Source organism: Oryzias latipes, chromosome 11 (genome assembly GCF_053564925.1).
Source record: "Oryzias latipes strain Hd-rR chromosome 11, Olatipes_Hd-rR_3.1".
Classification (NCBI taxonomy): Eukaryota; Metazoa; Chordata; class Actinopteri; order Beloniformes; family Adrianichthyidae; genus Oryzias; species Oryzias latipes.
This window is the reverse complement of record NC_136247.1, coordinates 12,730,467-12,751,742: the sequence shown is the minus strand read 5'-3', so window position 1 is coordinate 12,751,742 and position 21,276 is coordinate 12,730,467. Positions and strand designations below refer to the sequence as shown.

At 39.7% G+C, this 21,276-nt stretch overlaps 1 protein-coding gene across 2 annotated transcripts in view; it reads left to right on the top strand.

The window, feature by feature from the left end:
* Window positions 1-4,054: 4,054 nt before the first annotated feature.
* erf (Ets2 repressor factor) overlaps window positions 4,055-21,276 on the top strand; it is a 30,319-nt gene continuing 13,097 nt past the window's right edge. Inside the window, exon 1 of one of the 2 annotated variants that reach the window (XM_004074274.5) lies at window positions 4,055-4,802. In XM_004074274.5, coding sequence (XP_004074322.1) covers window positions 4,781-4,802 — 22 coding nt within the window. In that variant the 5' untranslated portion in view covers window positions 4,055-4,780. The remainder of the gene's footprint in view (window positions 4,803-21,276) is intronic. The other variant, XM_078954846.1, reaches the window with a different exon arrangement.

Sequence of the window (21,276 nt, the reverse complement as noted above, 5' to 3'; positions counted from 1 at the left end):
ACAAGCTGAAGAGAATCTCACTATACACTGTCACTTGTGCTTTTCCAGTAAGGGCAGGTGTTTCTTGTAAATAAAGCTGTTCTCTAGGCAGTGCACAGAGGAAGAAAATGTCTTTAAAAAATATATTTTTACCCTTCTCAAAAGAAATCTCACAGAGGAACTAGAACATATCTTGTCAAACAAATGGAACCTGAGTTTTATTCTGGCTTTAGGTGTTCATCCTCACACATTCTCAGGTTGAGCGAGAGTTCAGCAGTGAAAGACGTGTAACAATCTGTTGCATTGCCTCACCCAGAGTCTTTTTTTCACACGTCCTGCAGCGCTGAACTTTTCAAGGTAAGTCGCAGAGGAAGAGTGAGTGAAAAGAGGCTTTTTCCAGACTTCTATCTACGTTTTGTGCACATCAAACAAACCCATGAAGTATGTTGAGAATGACAGCCTGTAAGATCCTCATCACTCCAAGTATTAGTGATTTTAGCATGTCAACTGCCATCGTGTTAATTAGTCGAGGGGTGTTTTTCCATTCTTCTGGCATTCCTGCCTGGGGTATGTTTCTTGCAAGTGTCCCTCAGGAGTTTTTGTGAAAATGAACAGCAACAGAGAGTCAGTCATCCTTGAAGTTCATGGCCTTTTTGGGGTCGCAGGGCTGCTGGAGCCTATCCAGGCCAATCGTGGGTGAAGGCAGGGTACGCCCAGGACAGGCCGCTACAATCACACACACATACACACTCGCATTAACGCACGGGGCAATTTAGAGTAACCAATTAACCCATGAATCGTGTTTTTGGACGGTGGGAAGGAGCCGGAGTCCCCGGAGATATCCCTCACTAGCACGTGGAGAACATGCAAAGTCCACACAGAAAAAAATCTTTAAAGTGCTAACGAAAATAAGCAGCTTCCTGCAAGAGGTTTTGACGAAGTATAAAATGCACCAAAAAACATTATTTGTTTTTTTCTTCTTAAGATCAAGTGAAATTTTTAAGAATAAGGTATTTCCGTCTCCACCTTTAACGGTGCTTCAAACTGGTTCGTTTGAAGCTGCGTTCACACTGCCCTCGGCAACGCATGTTGCATGTGAACACTCGTTGAGTGTAAACTGGAGAGACTACGTCTCTCTGCTGGTCTGGGAACGCCTCTGGGTCCCCCTAGAGGACCTGGAGTGCTTTGACTGCCCCCACGACCCGGTCCCAGATGAGTTGAAGAAGATGGATGGATGGATGGATGGATGGATGGATGGATGGATGGATGGATGGATGGATGGATGGATGGATGGATGGACGGATGGATGGATGGATGGATGGATGGACCAATGGATGGATGGATGGATGGATGGATGGATGGATGGATGGATGGATGGATGGATGGATGGACGGATGGATGGATGGACCAATGGATGGATGGATGGATGGATGGATGGATGGATAGATGGATGGATGGATGGATGGATGGATGGACGGATGGATGGATGGATGGATGGATGGACCAATGGATGGATGGACCAATGGATGGATGGACCGATGGATGGATGGATGGATGGATGGATGGATGGATGGATGGATGGATGGATGGATGGATGGATGGATGGATGGATGGATGGACCAATGGATGGATGGACCAATGGATGGATGGACCAATGGATGGATGGACCAATGGATGGATGGATGGATGGATGGATGGATGGATGGATGGACGGATGGATGGACGGATGGATGGATGGATGGATGGATGGATGGATGGATGGACCAATGGATGGATGGACCAATGGATGGATGGACCAATGGATGGATGGATGGATGGATGGATGGATGGATGGATGGATGGATGGATGGATGGACCAATGGATGGATGGACCAATGGATGGATGGACCAATGGATGGATGGATGGATGGACGGATGGATGGAATAATTCAAATCACATGATTTTGGCCTGTCCTTTAAATTTCCTGAAATCTATAGAAGTTTGGGAGAACATCATCAAAAAAACAAAGAAACAATAGATGTACTCCAGAGAGAGAAAATATTGTTTCATGTTATCTCTCTGCCCCAAATACTTGAAGAAAACAGAATGTAGAATAGATGACTAGTGTCTAAACTCCATCTATTGTGTTCTGGCATTATGAAGAAACTTATTAGTGGGATGAAGAAGAGGAGCTGAACACTAGAGGAGGAGAAAACAATGTGGGTTAAAAGAAAAAAAACTGTGAAGGATGGGAGGAGGTGGCAAAGCAGTTTTTCTGTCTTCTTGGGACATCAGTTTCCATGGTGTGTGTGTCGGTTTTGATGCTTCGCCCACTGACTAATTTCCCACACTTTAAGAGATTGATAAGTGATGAATGGGTTTGGGACACGAGATTGGGCCCTCCATTTACGCGCTCCCACTCTAGTACTTCTCCCTCTTGTGTCTCCAGGAGCTGATGGAAACGCTAAAGGGCTCTTGAGCGGAGGAAGTGAGGAGAATGGTTACAGTCGTGGGTGTGTGTTATGTGAGCACATGAAACTCCATTAACCCGCCGAGCCCGAGGAGCTACAGGCGACCCTTTTTTTAAATGACAGTCTATGTAAATGTCTGATGATGCGGTCATCAGGGCAGAAGAACCAGACTTTCCTTTCCTTCAACGAGTTTTTAAACGGCGAGTGGCGGCGGTTTGGCTGCCTCGCTGTCGCAGTTTACAGGTAAACACGGCGCCTATTGTCACCCGCGGCGATGATGGGTCTCCACAGCAACGCCGTGACGCGCCAAACGGGAGCGAGGCGGCATCTCCAGGAGCGAGCGGCGTCTCCTTTTACAAAGATCGTTTATCAATGTGAAGATGACGTCTGCGACTGAAACCACACATTTTTCCAATTATGATTCCAGGAACAATTTTTCGGTGCAATTGAAATCTTTCAGAACAAACACAGCCATATACGCCAATATTATCCTTTATAGAATAGAACATAATTTAACGTGTAGCTACAGAAAGTAAAATAATACTGGAAAATGTGACTGCCAAATGCAATTTTAAACACTTGATAAAGTAGATATGTAGAGATTTGCAGCATTAAAATAAATAAAATTACAAGACACTGAACCCCAGATGGCTCATTTTATTTAGGTTGGCGTTAGTGTTAGGCAGGGGAGCCACCATCAGTGTATATCCACGAGTGTCTGTAAAGTGCTTTGGCCTTCTAAAATGTATTAAGGCACTATATGAGTATATGCCATTTGTATTCAAAAATTGTGTAAAGTTGACAAAAATCATAATGTACAATAAACAAAAAAAGATGCAATGCTGTAAGCCCCCAAACTTAAAACGGTTCTACATTTATACAATAGTCACACTTGATCCTAAAGAGTTTTTGGCCTAATACTCACTTGTTCGTTTTTACTCGGTTTACAGTTTAGGTTGAAGACCCACTCCAATAAAAATAGTGTTTTTGGCATTTTAACATGTTTTTGTGGCAATTGTTGTTATGGTGGAGAACATATATAAAGAACATTAATCTTAAAATTGCCTTTCTGAGTATTTTCTGAGTATTCACATTGTTGTGAATCAGGATCAGACAAACAAATACTGTTGGGAAAAGCTTGAAGGCTTGGTGTGAGTTCAAATCTACGGCAAGCCAGAAGCTCCTTGTTCCGCTCCATTCGGATGCATCCATTCACTAGACACAGGTTGTTGTTGTTGTTGTTGTTGTTTTTGGCCAAAAACGGCATTATCATAATTTAAATACCATTGGGATTCCCTCTACAGTAGTTTCAAAGATGATTGGAGTGAGACTTTAATATTTTTGATGTGTTTCTTTTATTTTGTTTTGTGCTATATTTTTTTAATTAATAGTAATAAACAATATGTTAAGTTTCAGTATTGACTACAATTAATGATTATTAAACAAAAAGTTTTTTTTAAACTATGTGGTCGCTTTTCTACTAAGATTATAACGTCCTATGCCGCTTAAGCTATGTATGAAATATATATGACATAAAAGGAATATTTAAGTAAAACAAAAGAGTCAAAATGTTCATGAATGCGATAGATAAGTCTTGAATTATAGACGATCTTTGTCATGAGGTGGGCGTTCGGTTCTTCACTCTCTTCCTCCTCTCCCGCCCTCCATGGGTCGGCGTGGGCGGCCCCGTGTGGCAGGAGGAGAGAGAAACACGACACCCCGGCGGAGGAAGGGGGGATGAGAGAACAAGAAGTGACTGAGTGAGTGGAAAAAGAAAAACTCCGAGCCGGAGGAAGAGGGGGCAGACAAGAGGAGCGACTTGGTCTTCGGTACTTTTATTCCTCCTGATGCGTCGCTGCCGCGGGGACGATGGCGCGAAGGAGCGCTTGAACCATGGCACATCGCTGCAGCAACTACATTATTTTTTCCCCTCAACTGCACGCATTCCGTCGCTTCAACACCTTCCAACGCCAGCGTGACTCCACCAATCTTTGACCTGCGCTATTCAGACCCGCTCGACTGGATTTCCCCCCAAGAGGACTCCGGGCAACTTATAGTATACAAGTCACGAAGTTCATTTCTTTGGGAGAAACTTTTTAAAACAAACTTTGGTCATAAAAACTAATCTCAAATCACAACCTAGCGGCTAGTTTTCTTTGTTGTTTTTTTACTTTCCGACCGAGCTGCTCTCGATCGAGTCAGGTTCCTCCGAACGAGCCGCTCGTCAGAACAACATCGGAGGGAGGAGTGGGGTGCCTCTTTGCTAGCGGGGCTAAAGGCTAACCAACATCTAAAGTTACCAGTCGACGTGAAAAGTGAGCCAAGCGGCTCTTCGAAGACGCCAACAGAGATGAAAACGCCGGTAGAAACGGGTGAGTCAATTGTTGCACCTTTAAAGTTGACTTGTGGAATTTAATTCGTGTTGTTAAAAATAAAAATAACGACGGCTAGCCGCTTAGCATGCTAACAAACTCCTGGCTCGCGGAAAGTGTGACAAATGCATGGCGCTTTAGCGAATCCATGCTTGCGGCTGGTCTTTTGGTCGCTTACAGTTAGTTTTACAAACTACAACCCAGTTTTACAATTAAAATACGCTATCTTTTTTACTTTTAAGGGAGAAAGCGTTTACAATAGACAGTAAAAAATAAGTTATTATAGAACAAGTTGCAGTACAGAGTAAGGACAACTGTAAAGTGGATTTCCCGGAGCTTGTCCTGAGCTCTCTGATTGCAAATTTTAAATAATATATATTTTTTAAAAGTTTCTGTTTATTGCCACCAGTTATCACATTTCCCCATATTCTAAGCAAAACAGGAATTTGAACTCAACTGATTTGAATTAGGAATCTTGCAAAGATAATCGTTTGAAAGATCAGATAGGACTTTTTTTATTGTTTGGCTTTCATCCATGCGCAATTAAAACATTTTTTAGACGTAATTATTGCTATTCTCATGATAAAATCCTCTGAGAAATAAAAAGTGATCTCAAGTTTTATTTGGCGAGTAGAATGTCATGTAAGGTCCTTTTTTTGTCTTAGATCACATGCTGGTTGATCTTATAATGTTTAAAAATGTTTTCCTTGTGGACAAAAACTAGTTTTCTTTTCCACTGTATTTCCTCTACTTTCCGCTTTCTTTTTTTAGTTTGCTTAAACCTGACACGCAACTTGAGAAGGTTCCTCAAAACTTGTGGGATTTACAGTTAAAAACTTTCCAAAAACATTTCCTTGACTGTCATTTTCATTAAAATGATCACAGTTTTCCTCTTTTGTGTGCTTTCAAAAGTTTGTCTGGTTTGTAGTGTTTTGTAGTAATCAGAGACAGGCACAGATCCAACAACCATAATGGATGTTTAAAGAAGGGAATGCCACACCACAACCTTATAATTTATAATATAACCTCTGAAACCTTTTATGGTCCAAACTATTATAGATAACCTGAACACCATTTTTTTTATACAGGGGTGTGTATTCTGTAGCTCTACACTCCGTGGGCGTTTTATCTGTGTAGATCCAAGGTAACAATGTGCACAGTTTGTTTAGATGGCCATGGTCAGATCTCCATGATCTAGAAAACAGCGTTTTGGAGCTAATAATCAGAACAACCTAGATAACTCTTTCTCTCTCTTTTTCATCTCTAGTTGAACTGTGTTAACACCTTCTGTGAAACTTAAAATGTAAGTCTAAGACTGACTACATTTCAACCTAAGATCAGTTTGTTTTTTATATCAGAATCAGAAGGACTTTATTGATCCCACACGCAGGAGATTTGTGCATTACCGTAGCAAGTAAACATAAGAGAAAATAGAATAATATAAAAAACAAAAATGTAGCATTAATGTAAACAAATAAGGTGTTATAATTTAAAGACTATTTACAAATGGGTAACAATGTGCAAAAATGTGCAAAAGTCATCTGTTACACTGTGAATTATTGAACAGTGTTATATTTATGTGGTTCCAAACTTCTTATGTTATAGGACAAATAGGATAAAAGTTAGCAGCGTTTTGTCAAACTAGATCAATCTTTTAGTTGTGACAGAATGTAGCAGGATAACTGTCTGGATAACTGTCTGATTTATTTATATATTTCTCTGCTATCTTAGCTCATGCAAGTCTTGCACGACTTAACACGGACAACAGTTACGCTTTTAAGTGAAAGCCACTCTCAGTGGTTCCTGTTTTTCTGCATTCACATTACGTTTCAGATCAACTTTTTGTTCCTAGGGATTAAAAAAAAGCTGGCGAGAAAGGACTGACGTGAAATGGCACCTGTACCGTTTTAACAGATGGAAATTTGCTTGATTTTCTTTTTGTGGTTTGTTTTTATTTCTGTTCTATGCAAATGTGGCTTTACATTGACAGTAAAAAGTTTGGTTAAACTCCACTTTGTTCCCATGAGGAAGTTAGAAGTCTGGCATCATCAGCACAAGCTCCCGATTTTCCGCTTGTGTTCTTCCTTATACAACAACGCGCCACATGTGAGACGTCACGGCTGCAGGCAGGCAGGACTGGCGAGTTAGCTGGCTTTGTTGCGTTTTTGCCTGGATGGAGTGAAAGGAGCCATACATGAGCAATTAGCTGGTGTTAAGGGCAGGGCTCCCGTTTATTACTGGGGCTGCATTGTGCCTCAGTGTGTCTGCATGCCTGCACACTTCCAGCCACGTGCGTGTCCATATATCTTTTAGTGTGGTTTCACCTGACAGCTGATGTGGTTGCAGCAAAGTGAGCGTTTCACTGGCGTTTCAATGACCTCGATGACGACCGTTTGCTTGAGAAGGAGCTGGGTGTAACAGACCTGATCATGCTGGATCTTGAAGACCAAAGCTGATGACCCCCATGCCGTAAACATGAATACTCCCATTGTCAGCTTGCATTGGCATTGTCTCTTCTTTCTGTGTCACAGAGAAATTGAATAACGCTGTTGTTGGCAGCAGAACAGACAGCACAATTACACAAGTCGGGCCAAGTTGTTTTAGTCAAAGAAAGTTTAAGAAGAGGTGCTGGTGACAGATGTACATTGATGTGGTTTTGCAGTCTGTTTTTTGGGATGCAGTGTCTATATGATTTGATGTCACCATGAAAAAGGGAAAGAATTACAGGCTTTATTCTTTCTTTTTTGGAGGTTCTGGTGGATTTGTGGGTCCCCATGGCTTTTAACTCAAACAGGCAAAACTGAACTAGTTTGATCTTGTGTTTTCTACTGTTCAAAGAACCAGCTGTGTGGTAAACACATGACTTTTGAACCTTTGCTGCTCAGCAGCATCAGCCTGTTGAATAAAAAAAACAACAAATCCCCCTTTAGGGGGAAAAATGTGCACCTCCCCCAAAGTCTCTCCCAAAAGGAGAGAGAAGAACAATTAAAGCGCTAAAACTATTTACAGGATGTACTTTCCCCCAGGTTTTCCTATCATTATGTGGTTAGTGTGAGTGATCAGATTGACCCAGAGCCTGACCTGATCACATTCCTGATTACTGTTGAGCCAAGCCCAGGCAAGCAGAGCCTGGAAAATCTGCAGCGGCATGACGTCAGTATTCCTCTGGTGTGCTGTCGAGCAGCAGCACAGGTCAGCGCCGCAGTGATCATCTCTTGATGTTACAGGAGGCCTCTTTTCCTGGAAGTGTGCATGTACGATGGCTTTGGTGACCCGTGCAAAGCTTAGACACTAGGCAACAGGTTGTTGGATGTGGGCCGTGCTGGCAAAACAAATACCAAAAGTCTCGCACATTGGAAAGACTAATGGTCGCTTTGGAAATCTGCAGTTATAAACTTCCACACCGATGGATTAGTTTAAAAAAACAGGTTACAGGTTATGTTGACAGATGATCTTGCAGAAGAAATGTATATATTTTAGTAAAACTGTAAACCAGCATCTATCCTCTGATACCAGAATTCCATTAGAAAGAGGGATTTAGTGATGTTACATTGCAGGTGTCTGTTTGGGTAGATTGGGGATAATAAAATCCCTTCAACATGTTTTATAGTTATTTTAGTCTAAGTCAGGGTCTGCAACCTGAGGCTCCACAGCTTCATGTAGAGCTGTGACTGTGTGGGATTTTTGATCATCGCTGTGATGAACCAGCAGGGGGCACTGTGTCGCAGTTATCAGCAAAAATGAATGTGTTTAATGTGTTTATTATGGTTCCAATCACGCACCATATGCAGAACTTTTAACAACAAAAACGATATAAACAACAACAACGTGGTGATGACCTCATCATTTCCTATTGTTGAAATAATCAAGAATTTAAAGTGTGGTTCATTGTCTGAAAATACGTTAAGGCTAACTTAGTTTTGATTTACAAATTTTTGGCTGAGACTCACCAACTATAGTAAAACAAATTGCATTTTTTTTTGCTGACACTACACTATCTACTTCTACATGTACTGCATTGAGATAATCCTATACGGCAGTGGTCTCCAACCTTTTTCGGGCCACAGACCAGTTTAAAGTCAAGCGATATTTTCACGGACCGGTCCAAACGGGGCTGGAGTTTGCGGTTCATATTTTTAAGCTTCTGGTTTGGGGACCAATTTTATACAGTACAGGGAATTTTTTATTTTGAAAGGAAGTAATTTGAACCACTGTTAAGTTATAAACCTGTTCATATTTATAAAAAAAGAGGCTATTTTCTCTTTAAAGGTATTTATTTTTTTCCTGCAAAAAGGCAATCTTTGATTTATACTTATTATATTAGTAACAATACATAAAAACAAAGCAGTGTCTTATTTTTGTAAAGGGTAAAGTCAGATGTTGTGGATCCTACTGGGTTGTAGTCAGGAAGACAGACTCGAATGGCTCTTGAAATGTTGAAGGTTTCAGACCCCTGCTCTAAGTGATGGTCTGCTTCAGCCTACAGTGGCTTGTATACACAGAAAAAATCTGAACTTTTCAGATCAACACTAGATTGCTTCTGAATGTTTCATTTTAAAGCATGTCCATGCCTAACTCTATCACAAACATGTTTGTTTTCAGGCACTGATAAGGGAGTTTTTTCTCCCTGTGATGGACGTTTCTGTCATCGATTGAATGTTTTTAGTGTTTGAGTGCAGCAGGACTCCTAAAAAAACAACAATAATAAAGACGACAGCATAGTCAGTCCTGCAAACAGACGATTCTGAAACAGAGCCTAAATCCAAAGAATGTGCTTGTCGTTCGAACTATCTTTGAGTCTGTCAGCTCAGTATCTATAAGGATTTATGACTGAGTGAATCTGTGGAAGCTCTGTGAGGGTTGATAAAAAGAAGCAGCAGATGAAGTGGAACTGACTCACTCCAGTGAACAGATAAGGAAGAGTTCTGCTGCAGGACTAACCTATGAGAGACACCTGACAGGATGCAGGGTTTCCGGCTGCAGCACTCTTTTTGGAGACCACACTTAAGAATTACTTATGTGTAAACTTCCCCCTTTGAGGATATCTGATCAGTGCTTACAACTGTACATTCTACTGAATGAAGCTCTAGTTATGTTGCTTAGTGTCTCACAGTTTTTTACAGATTGTTCTTGTTTTTTAGATTTGTCTTTTTTTCAGCTGGTGCGTTGTCGCTACCTTAACTCTTAAAATTCTTGAACAAAAATAAAAGAAACAATGGGGGGGGGGTGTTCTAATTTGCTAAAAAAAAAAAACAGATGACCAAGTAATTTGAACTAATGTGCAGTAAAATGGTTGAAAGATGTGCACTGAAATACTTTACTGTGTATGAAAAATGTTTTTAGTTAAAAAAATAATCTGTATGTGAAAAGAAATAGTTTTATAATTATGCAGTTGGTGGGAAGGTTTTTAAAAATCCTCCTCAAAAGCAGCTCAGAGGAGTCCTGCCAATGGGTTACAGTAAAAAAAAAGGTGGTTTTGTGGTTGTTCAGACTTTCATCCCTGAGCTAATAATAGTCTGGTTACTTAAAATAAAACACTTGGTTAATTATTACATTAGAATATATACCAACTGCTAAACAGTGCCTAATTTTTTTCTTAACGCCTGGGAGCTGAGGCTGTGGACATAATTCAACAACAAACGCAACACAATCTTCTTAAAAAAAAGTGTTTGGTTCTGAAAAATTCAGTGCGGTTCATTTTGTGAAGGTCAGAAAAACAGCACAGCTGAAAATGTTGCTCATTCTGTCGATTCCTGTTGCAGCCCCAGTAATGTACCTTATGTCTGTTTGTGCTGAAAGTTATTTATATCCATAAGCAAAATTGTAGGGGTTTTTTTACACAAAAAGCAGCAAGGTCCGTTTAAGATTTCAAACCATTCTAACATCCTAATTTGTAACTGAGGATGGAAGTTGTGTGCGGGAATAATTAAGTCAGGAACCTTAGGGGATCTGATCAGCTGTTGTGTTTAACGTTTTCTATATGTACTTGTGCTGAAAAATTCTAAAGAAAAATGGATCCATTTGGCAGCATACAGTTGCACTTGCACCATTTATTGTACTGCTGGGAAATATGCAGCTTCGTTTTTTTTCTTTTTTTTTTTTTTTCTGGGTTTATGAAAACATTCAGTTGCTACCAGTACAGCCAGGTTCACCATCAGCGGATGGAACAGCATCTGGATGATGGCTGCTATCAGCGGTACGTCTGTCTGTCTGCGGCCCAGTTTAAAGACTCGCTGTCCCCATTAGTCTTTGGAAGTAGAAAATGAAAGATAAAAGGAGAGAACATTTTTATTTGCTCAATACAAATATGAAAAATCATCGTGATGCTAGTGATGACCATAATACAACATGAAGAACCTTTCCTTCATCTGGTCTTTGGACTCCACCAGCTTATCACATCGTCAACACGTAATTTCCAAAGCAGAGTTCCGGATTGGTTGACACAAGATGAAAATTGACCAAAGTACAAATATTTCAATTTACCATTTCTGACCTGTCGAACTTGTACGCTGCCTGAAACTTACAGCCGGTGGCAAATTGCACCATGGGGATTCTCATTGCTTAATTATATCGATTTATGATTTAATTTAGCCAACTTTCCTACACGAATTGCATTTGGTGTGCATGCAGGATATCAAAGACTACATTTGTCTGCAATTCCTACTCAATCTGACCTAGTCCACCAATCGTTCAAAGTGCAAAAAAACTTCTCATTTAAAAGAGTATCTGCTTCAACTTTTCCTCTTAAGATGCATGACATTCTTAGATGTGGTACCTAATCCATAAAAACAATCAAGCGTCCCTGTAGGTCCTTGGAAACCCAGAGTCTGTGACCGTGTTAGTTTCTATTGGACTGAAATCTGAAAATTAGATCTGAAAAATCAGCTCGTCTGAAACGTATTTGCTCATCTCTCCGCCTCACAGCATCCCCATTTTATTAAGAGTCTGGGCCCCCCACGCACCACCAAAATGGGTGATATCTGTCTTGCATTAACACACACACTGCCATACTCTTTTTATTTCTTCACTGCAACTTGTGAGCTTTTTGTGCTCATTTGGGCTGCAGGCTCCTTGTGGTGACGCCACCGTGCCTCTGTCTTAAATGTTTTTACACAGTAAGCGAGCCACCCTGTCTACACATTGAAAGATCTGTGTTTAATGCAATAGAAGAATTAAGAGTGTGGTGGCTTTGAGGAAAAGCTGACTAACACCAGCAAATTTCCTGTAGAAAGCCCCATGTTTGCCATCTTTAGCATTTTCAGAAATTCACATTACAATTCATGAATCCATCGGTTGGAACCGCAGTGTTCTGGCACCTGAAGAAGAACTTGTGTCTAATTTGAGAACAAACTACATGAAAAGGTTGCCTCCATTTATTGGCAGAGTTTTGCTATAGCAGAGCCTCTGGGCTTATCTGGAGCTGTGCATGGTGGTCGATGTTCATGGGGGGGGTCAAGTAGAACTGCTTTGGAATGCTTTACAGTTTTATTCTCTAGGTTGGGGTTATCGGTATTGCTGCCCAAAGTAAAGAAACTCAAAAACACGTACCAGACATTCAGTTAAGGTAGGTTTTAGGGAGCTGTTTGTGTTACTTTTTAGTTACGCCTCCTAAAGATGAAACACCATTAGGAGATCTAAAGCTGAAGCCATTGTATCTAAATTAGTCCATTTTATCAAGCATTAACTAATTTTTGAACTATTTGTTCTTTAACTTTGGAACATTTTTTGTGCCACTTATAAACTTTTCCCTTTTTTTAAATGTAGAAATTTCCTTATCTCAAAAAAGATAGGGCAGGAAATTAAAATTGCAGGAGAATATTGATGATATGCTTAGATAGTTCCAAGTCAAATGTGATGTTCAGTAATTTCTTAACAGGGATTTTTTTTTACCTTCAGATAAGGGATTGTTCTTATTGTTTTTAACAGCTTAATCAAAATTTGTGAAAAGGTTGCTTTATTGATGCTTTAAATGTTGTTAGTTCACACAAGCAAGATTGTAAGTTTACTCTTAAAATGTTTCATATTTTTGTATTTACTATTGTAGGTATTTTCAGAATGAATGAACTTCTTGGCTATTAAAGTTTGTTGCAGTTTAGTTTCAAAAATATCAAATTTATTGTATTCTTTATGCAAGTACAGATATAATGAACTCTTTGTGTTTCCTGAATTCTTGAATATGATGACAAAAACATAATCATCTTGTGTTTGCGTGCTTTCATTTTATCAACACAACAAACTAAAATCAAAAGAATGATTGATGGTCTTCCACTAATTACTTAAGTTTAATTTAACTATTTTTATATTTTCTGCTTGTTTCATCGTCATAGAAAGTGTCCAGTTATGCCCTGAATTATTGATTATTCCGAAGGTTGTAATAAATAATTAACCAGTTGTTACAAAATTGCTGTTGACTCACGCTCAGGTGCTTATATTTAACCTATTGTTTGCCAGATAGTCATTTTGCTTAGATGTGTTCATTTGACAGTCAGTTTGATTTGGTTTGGTGATTTAACTTAAGATTTTGTCACCTAAAAAAGGTTAAGATTTCCTTTTAAAAAAAATGTATAACTGCATTTTTGTGTTGTTGTTGGGTGCAGTCTATTCTGTTAGCAAAAAAGAAAATAAAAAATAGGGAGGTGTACGATTAAGATTATTGTCATAGAGTAAAATAATAATATGTTGTCTACTCTCTTATATTTTGAGCTGTGGAGACACCTGAAACATTTATATGTGTGGTTAAATGCATTTACTCATGAACACTTGTGCTCATGTGGCTAAATCCAATACTTGAGATCACACAATTTGGCATTGTTGGCTTCTTTGCTGCTTGTTGGACTCATTTGGAAACCACAGAAGCCAGATTTTAGACTATTTTTTCTCCCACTTCTGCTCTGAAATCCTTAGTTATGTGTGAAGAATATTTCAATTTTGGTTTCTTTATTGTGAAACAATACACTTTTTAATGGATCACCTAACACTTGTGGGCCTTTTGATATACGTGACTATTATCTACATCAGGGGTGTCAAACTCGTTTTCACCGAGGGCCACATCAGCATAGTGGTTGTCCTCAAAGGGCCAGATATAACTTATACATGTAACTAACTGTAATGAAAAATAAATGTAACTACTCATTAATGTTGAAGAACTCATTATTTATTTATTCTAACTTTTTAAAGTGACAATTACAGTTGCATAGATATGTTGGCCTGTTACTCTAACATAAATCCTTTTAAATTTGATTCTGTCACGTTAGGTTATATTGACGGCGTTAAAGTCCTAATGTTGCCCAATCCGATATTTCCAGTCCGATTCCCCCTGGATATGAATAAATACACAACAATTTTTGTTTTAGGAAATTAAAAACTTTTATGCCTTTTATGCTCTTGCGGGCCACATAAAATGACATGGAGGGCCACATTTGGCCCCCGGGCCTTGAGTTTGACACATGTGATCTACATCTATGGAAGATGATGCTTTCTCTCTTTTTTAAATGATGGAAATGGACCTTTTTGTGTTTTTGTTTTTGATCATATTTTGTGTGCCACAGTCATAGTTTTCTGCAGCACAATTGGAATTGGAAAAGGTTTACTTCAAGCAATTAATGAAGAACAGGTCCAATTTCAAGATTCTCACCACTAAGCATGAGTTGTTGTTTTGTTTTTTTCTTTATTCACAGCCTCATACCTCACTCTGTAAGGTTTCACCCTGACTTTTTGGATGCTATATCTAAAAGGTGACAATGGTCTGTCCTCTGTGGCCTCATTTTGCCCCCCCCCCAAAAAAAAAAAGCCGAAAAAAACTACAGATTGTTCAACTCACATCTGCAGCTGGAATAAGTGACAGCACAGTGACATAAACTGTTTATTCCAGCATACTGTTGTTGCAGAACCATTTTTCCAGTCCATACGCTGAGTTCCCTTTCTAAATGTAGGCAAAAAAAAATTCCTGGTTCGTAGTCAAGCTGCCAGGAGCTCATTAGAGTTAAATGTACTGAGGGAGCTTTCATTTTCTTGAAGAAAAGCAAGCGCAAACGAGTTCCAGGGCATGTGTATTTGCATGCGTTTCCCCCCCGGGAAAATAGGCCTGCAAATAATATGCGTTACACTTTGGCTCAAGCTCCACAGAATAGAAGAAATAGGCTCCTGAATTGTGAGATCATTAATGATGTGATGGTGTTGGATTTGAGTTTCTGATCAATGCTCCTTTAGCAGCTGAGCGTGTCATCATGTTGGTAGTGGGAGGACACAATTTTAAGTTGAAATCAGAATGCAATCAGCTAAAATGGAATCCCGTGTAGGAGCTACAGCTTTGTCTCTATATGACCGGCTGTGGGATTCACACATAAAGAAAAACAAACATAAACAAATCCAGGAGCTTCGTAATCATAGTCTTGGCTGACTTAAAGGTATTTTGGACTTTTCCAGGACGCGACAGATTTCTGTCTGGCTTCATTTTAGAATTCCAGACTATAGTAGCTTCCTATCCTGAAACAGGATAAAGCAAACATTTTTACTCTAAATATGCACAATGCTAGAAAGGAATACAATTACAGTTCTCTATGAAATAAAAATTGAGCTCATCTTCTCGTCCTGAACATTTTTAGGCTGAACTTTATCAGTCTCTCTAAGCTTTATGTAATGATGAGATCATGTGAGAGCTAAAGTAAGGGTTCATGTTGTTCACCTGCAGACGAAAGTCCTTTCTTTTAGATCTCCAGTTTTTATTTTTTGGGTTTTATCTCTACTCTTCCACCCAAGTTCTTCCTCATCTCTTACCTCTTCCCTGACTTGACGCTGCTGGCTCCTTCTATCTGACCTGCATCCTTTCAGGGTAATTATGAGATTAGCTCCGTTTGGAGCAGACTGTTGTTAAAACAGTAGTTTGTGGTTCATCCCTCCTCATTAAAACAGTTTTAAGTGTCGCAAAGAGACACTTAGGTTTGAAGAGCAAACATAGAAAGCAGACAGTTTTGTGTATATGATTAAAATGTAATCACCAAAAACTAGTTCATTTTCAGAACACGTCTTACACACACTTGGATTTATTTTGGAAAATATAAGTCGAATTTGAAACTCAACTTTACATTTCAAGTTGTGTTTTGTGAGACCCCCCCCCCCCTCCCCCCAAACTGCTTTTTGAACATAGCAGTGTTGTTTACGCCCATCTGAGAATCCCCATTTCCTTCTGTGTACCCATTTATTTCCTGCTTTTCTGTATTGTCCTGATCCCATCTCTGATAAACACCAACCAGATTTCAGCAGTCTGCCAGTCCGGGGTCTTTTAGCCCACTCCGTTACCTTTTGTGTGTGGCTCCACATGCCCCAGGATCATTAGCCTGCAGACAGACACAGACTGACCTTTCCACTGGCTAAATATAGATCCTCTAAAGAATAGGAGGAAGGGAGGGAAAAAATGGGAGATAGATGGATAGGTATGTTACTGAAACTATTTTTTTTCTTTTTTTTAGAGGGAGGGAGTTTTTTGTGGAGGAGGCTGTGTTTGGTTTCAGTGGCTATGGACCCTATTTACAATACCCCAATCACCCATTACAGGGGATATTCCAGCTATTGTGATGTAAGAGGCACAAAGCAGACCTGCATGTCAAACTGGCTCACCCACAGATTGTGCTTGCAGATTGTTTCTCTTGGAAAAGACTGCGCAGGTGGTGTATGACTGCAGAGAAATAGTAAAATAGCTTCATCAGATCTAAACTTTCATCTGCAGAGCCATGAAAATGTGGGGCATAGAACTACCCCAAATACAGCATCTGTGAGTCTTAAACCCGTTTGACTGCACCAAGAAAGGATCTGGGATATCCCGTCATTGGATGGGAATAAAGCAAAATTTCCTAGGAGAAAGGAAATTTCAGCAGTATTCTGGCTAAAATAGCTAACCCATTGTTCATATTTTTTTCTTCTAACACTTTTTCCTTCTAGTTTAGTCTTTACATGCAAAGTATAATGTGGTTGTCTTAATCACCAAACTTATGTAAATACTTCTGTTGTACTTTACCAATTGGGCTGTGCTAAAGTATGTGGTCCTTAAGTACTTCTATACTGTCTAATGCCAGCCTCGGGCTCTGACTACTGGCCTGTCCTGCATAGGTGTGTTGTGCTCCCTAGACTTCAAAACGAGATAGTACTGCAGAAGACATGAAAGATTTTCCAGCCAGTAGAGGGAGGTAACTCTGCCCCCTGCTGTACTGGAGTATGTAGTAGCTGTGCTTGGGTACTGACTGTAAATTGAGTTTGAGTGGAGCCAAGACTACAAGCAGTCAACCCCTTGTGGTGCCTTGAGCACAGCATGGTCCAACTGATGGGTTGTAAGAAGCAGGTATTCAAATACACCAAGCTAGTTCCAGGGCTAGTTTCAGAGTCGGACTTTGCATCAGTCTTTGGCTTTTCACTACTTAAACACCAGTTTCTGGCTTTAGAGGAAATATCTTCACTAGCATTTGCTCTTTCACAGGCCAAAGCAAAGAACCACTTTACATCACTCTATATAGTTATGTGAACAGTTGAGGATTGTGATTGCATCATAAATTCATCTTAAATTACATTATTTATTCTTAATCCTATCTGTCATTCTTTGCATTTGGTAACTGATGCTTATTGATAGGAATAAAATTATGACTTACCCAGTTGTGAATGTTGGAACAAGTTTGCAAGGATGTAAGCAGTACTTTTGAGGGCACAATAAACTTTGACTTGTTTATTATTTAATTTTTTTCTGTCTCTGTAGATGTATTCGAAAACATGGGATGTATTGACATCGCTCATTTGTCTCAGTGTTTGTGGAAAACACTTTTTTTCCCCTTGAAGCTCCTTGGTGGATCTAACCAAGCATCGGCGTGAGCACTAGCTTCAATCTAACACCAATTTATTGGGGTGAAAATTAAGTTCTTTTGAGGCTGCACAGATTATACCAAGGACTCAATCAGAGGTGTATAACCCCAATCTTTGAGTACCAGTGACTTTCTTCTTTTCTGTTCATCCCTGCCCTTGTTACTTCCCATTGGTGTAAACCAAATCTTATTCATATAACCAGGAGTTAAAGGCCATCTCCCTAGGATTTTGAATTGTCATTCTACTAAAACAGTTCAAGCAAAGTAATGTTTTTTTGGCCAAATCTGTTTTTGTTTTGTGATAAGAATTATTATTATACCTTTTAAAACCAATACAGTAGTTTTATACCCATAAACAAATAATGCATCGCAGTTTACATCCTTGAATCTGCGCTCAAATTCAAAACTCTTTAAGCAAGTTTCCGTAAGTGGATATTTTGTTTTGTCGTGACTCCACCTTTTATTTTTAGAGCTAAAAGCTTTTGTTGCTAGGAGACTGAGTTTCTTTGGAAAGGCCAAGTGAGGGAAGGACAATAATAAAGGGAAAAGAAGCAAATAAATGGCCATGATGTTGAGGGGGAGAAATGAGGAATCTGCGAAAGCTGAACGGCAAACGAACAAGCTATGAGTCAGCAGAGACATCTGCAACATACGCATGAGTTGGACATGGTTGCTATTCCTGTGTTTTGTCTGTGTGCTTGTGCACCCACGCATGAACCCAGTTACCTCTCCATACTAACCTGTGTTGTGCACCTTTGGAAATTCGATTCATAGTAGCATGATTACTTTACTATAAGTGAAAGGTGTTTTTGTAGCTGAGCACTTCTTTTATTAATGTTCTCCAGGACCCTAGCATCAAGCAGTATGTATTCTGTGTCACAGCGAGTAACCTTTCCCCAATGACAACCTCCGTATTGTCCAAACTACGACTCATGCACTTGTACTCTATTAGTAATCTGCTTTCAGATGACCATTAGCAACTGTCACAGCGCGCTGGCATTTCTTATCTTTCTGTGTATAAAAAAACATGAGACGTTATAATGTGGTTTAATAGTCGTTTTATTTGGTGTCTTCATGAATTCCAAATCTTGTGGTATAGACTAGATACATTCTGACTCTACTTTATTAGAAAACTGTTCAGGAAGTTCGAAAATTCCTTCATTTAGGTTTTCTTTGCTTTTACATTGAACTTGACATTGCAGATCTGGGCACAATGTGCCATTTAATTAGCCATTTAGGGCTGTTACCTGAAGTAAACACTTAACTATGAAGAAAAGGACTAAAAACTTTTTTTAAAGTCATTTTCTCTGAACCCATTTATCGAGAACTATGCCACCCATTTAAGCCAAGAAAAAAAATCTGGTCAGGTTCAATAGCAAATGTTCACTATCAGATACAAAGAAATTAGGGTTGGGCGATGTCCCTTAAATTGGCCGTTGACGATGTTTGCTGTCAACCGTCGGGATGGACGATGGTATCGTCGTGGGGGGGGGGGCTATTTTTAATATTTCGTTCTTATATAATTGATATTCGTTATTTTACTTTATTTATTTTATTTCCCAACTAATGACTCATCCGCGATTATCCAGTATAAACTGAGGGAAGTAAAAAACAAACTAGAAAAGAAATGGTCCGCTCCCGCACTTAACTAGTCAAGTGGACCGGCGGAGCGCGGACTTACAGCTTTAGGGGAACGGGCTACCGAACTCAGAACCGGCTCTAAAAGTGTGTGTCTGAGCAGAGGATCGTCATCGTGACCACACACACAGCGCTTTGGGGCGGTGTAAGCTTCAAAGCAGAAAGGCCGCTCAGTCCTTAGAAATCGTTCAAACAATCACATGGATTTGTGTTTCGAGTCGTGTCTCGACTAAATAAAACCTGATGTTATTCTCACATGTTTACATGCAGCCAAGATGCAGATTGCAGCACCACCCAAAGCTATAGTTGTTAGCCCGTGTCAGCATACTGCTAATTCTGGCTTCTTTCCGGCTCCGTTTTTCAACAGAAAAAGCAATGACCACACGGATTAAAATTAAAACAAGCGAAAAGGCGCTTCATAATAATCGTAACATTATTAAAAGCACGTTTAGAAGATCGTCTTGTATATTACCGAGCTGACATATCAATGTATAAAGCCGCTCGGCAACATTGTTTTGTATTGAATTGTTACATTCAATAAAGTTTGAGAAAAAAATAGCCGCTCGGCGGAACTGATATCCGCTTCTGGTTTTTCAAACCCTACTGCGCATGTGCGAATGATTTATTCCGACCGAAAGTGTGAGCCATGTGAACGTTTTTTATATTCTGAAAACATTTGTCTGGAACCATGTACACGGTTAGATTCTAATCCGACCATTGATCCGGTCAAGATATTTTTCACATGTAACCGCGGCTTATGGTGTCGACTCGCAGCGTGGCGGGGGCGTGGCATCACGAGGGTGTCTCTCCATCGGGATGTCAGTCACCCATCACGATGGACGATGGTATCGTCCATCGGCACAACCCTAAAAGAAATACCTGTTTATAATTGGTACAACTATCAACACACTAGTTTGGTGACACTGAATGATACCCACAAAGCTGTCAACGTTCATGCAGAAATTTTAAAGACTCCAATCTCAGCTTGGAGCTGTAAAACTGTCTAGAAGAGGAAATGAGGCTTGAGTTATTCATACACTATCTCTTTTTATGTAGTCCATACAACATACTGTTTTTTTCATGGCCTTAAACTCTTTGTTGAGCTCATACCTGTCTAAATTTACACTTTTCATGAAATCAAATAGATGGGATTTTACTGTTAAGTCGTTCTTGACCTTTGCTAATATACACTGCGCTTGTAAATTGCAGACACAGAATGCAATCTTTTCAGGCAGTTTTTGCAGCCCAGTGAGCAGATTTTTGCTGCTTCCTTTGTCTCTGAGGATTGAAGTTGATATTTTTTTACTGGATCCTGAAGTCTGACTTGCTTTGGTCTCAGCAGTACATAAAAACTCAACAACATACACCAAATACCACACTAAACTGATATGATTGGTGCTGCCAGTTCTTTTTTAGCCACCAAACAGGCTAGCAAAAAGTTAATTCTGCCTCACAGAAAAAGACTATACACTTATTTCTGTGTGGTCTCATTTTTCTGAGTTTAAAAGAAAATATTTTTTATAGCCAGATGAACTTACTCGGTTGCATATTTCTTGCTAAGACTCGCTGCTGATGCAACCACAACAGATCACGCCATGTTGCAGTGAGACAACACAGATCTGCACGTTTCATATTGAACTTTGGTATCACAATTCCCTGCCAGGTTAGGTTTTTCCATGGTTCACTTAGGTTTTGTTTACACCTGCTAATAAAGTGTAATATGTATCAGGATAAGAAGAAGCACATGTTCATTTTAGTGTGTTTCGAACTGTCAGAGAAGCTGCCTTTTTGAAAAATATCTATCTACATAGATGGAGCAAGAGCGTTTTAGTCATCCTCGTTCACTCTATGTGGACCATGTGCAACAGTTTTTATAAAGCAATCAGACACACACCATAGAAATGGGAACATGTGTGCTGTTCTATATCTCATTTAATTACCAGGTGTGTCTTTTGAAACCTTCAGGGGAAGTCCCCCCTCATACTTTTTGT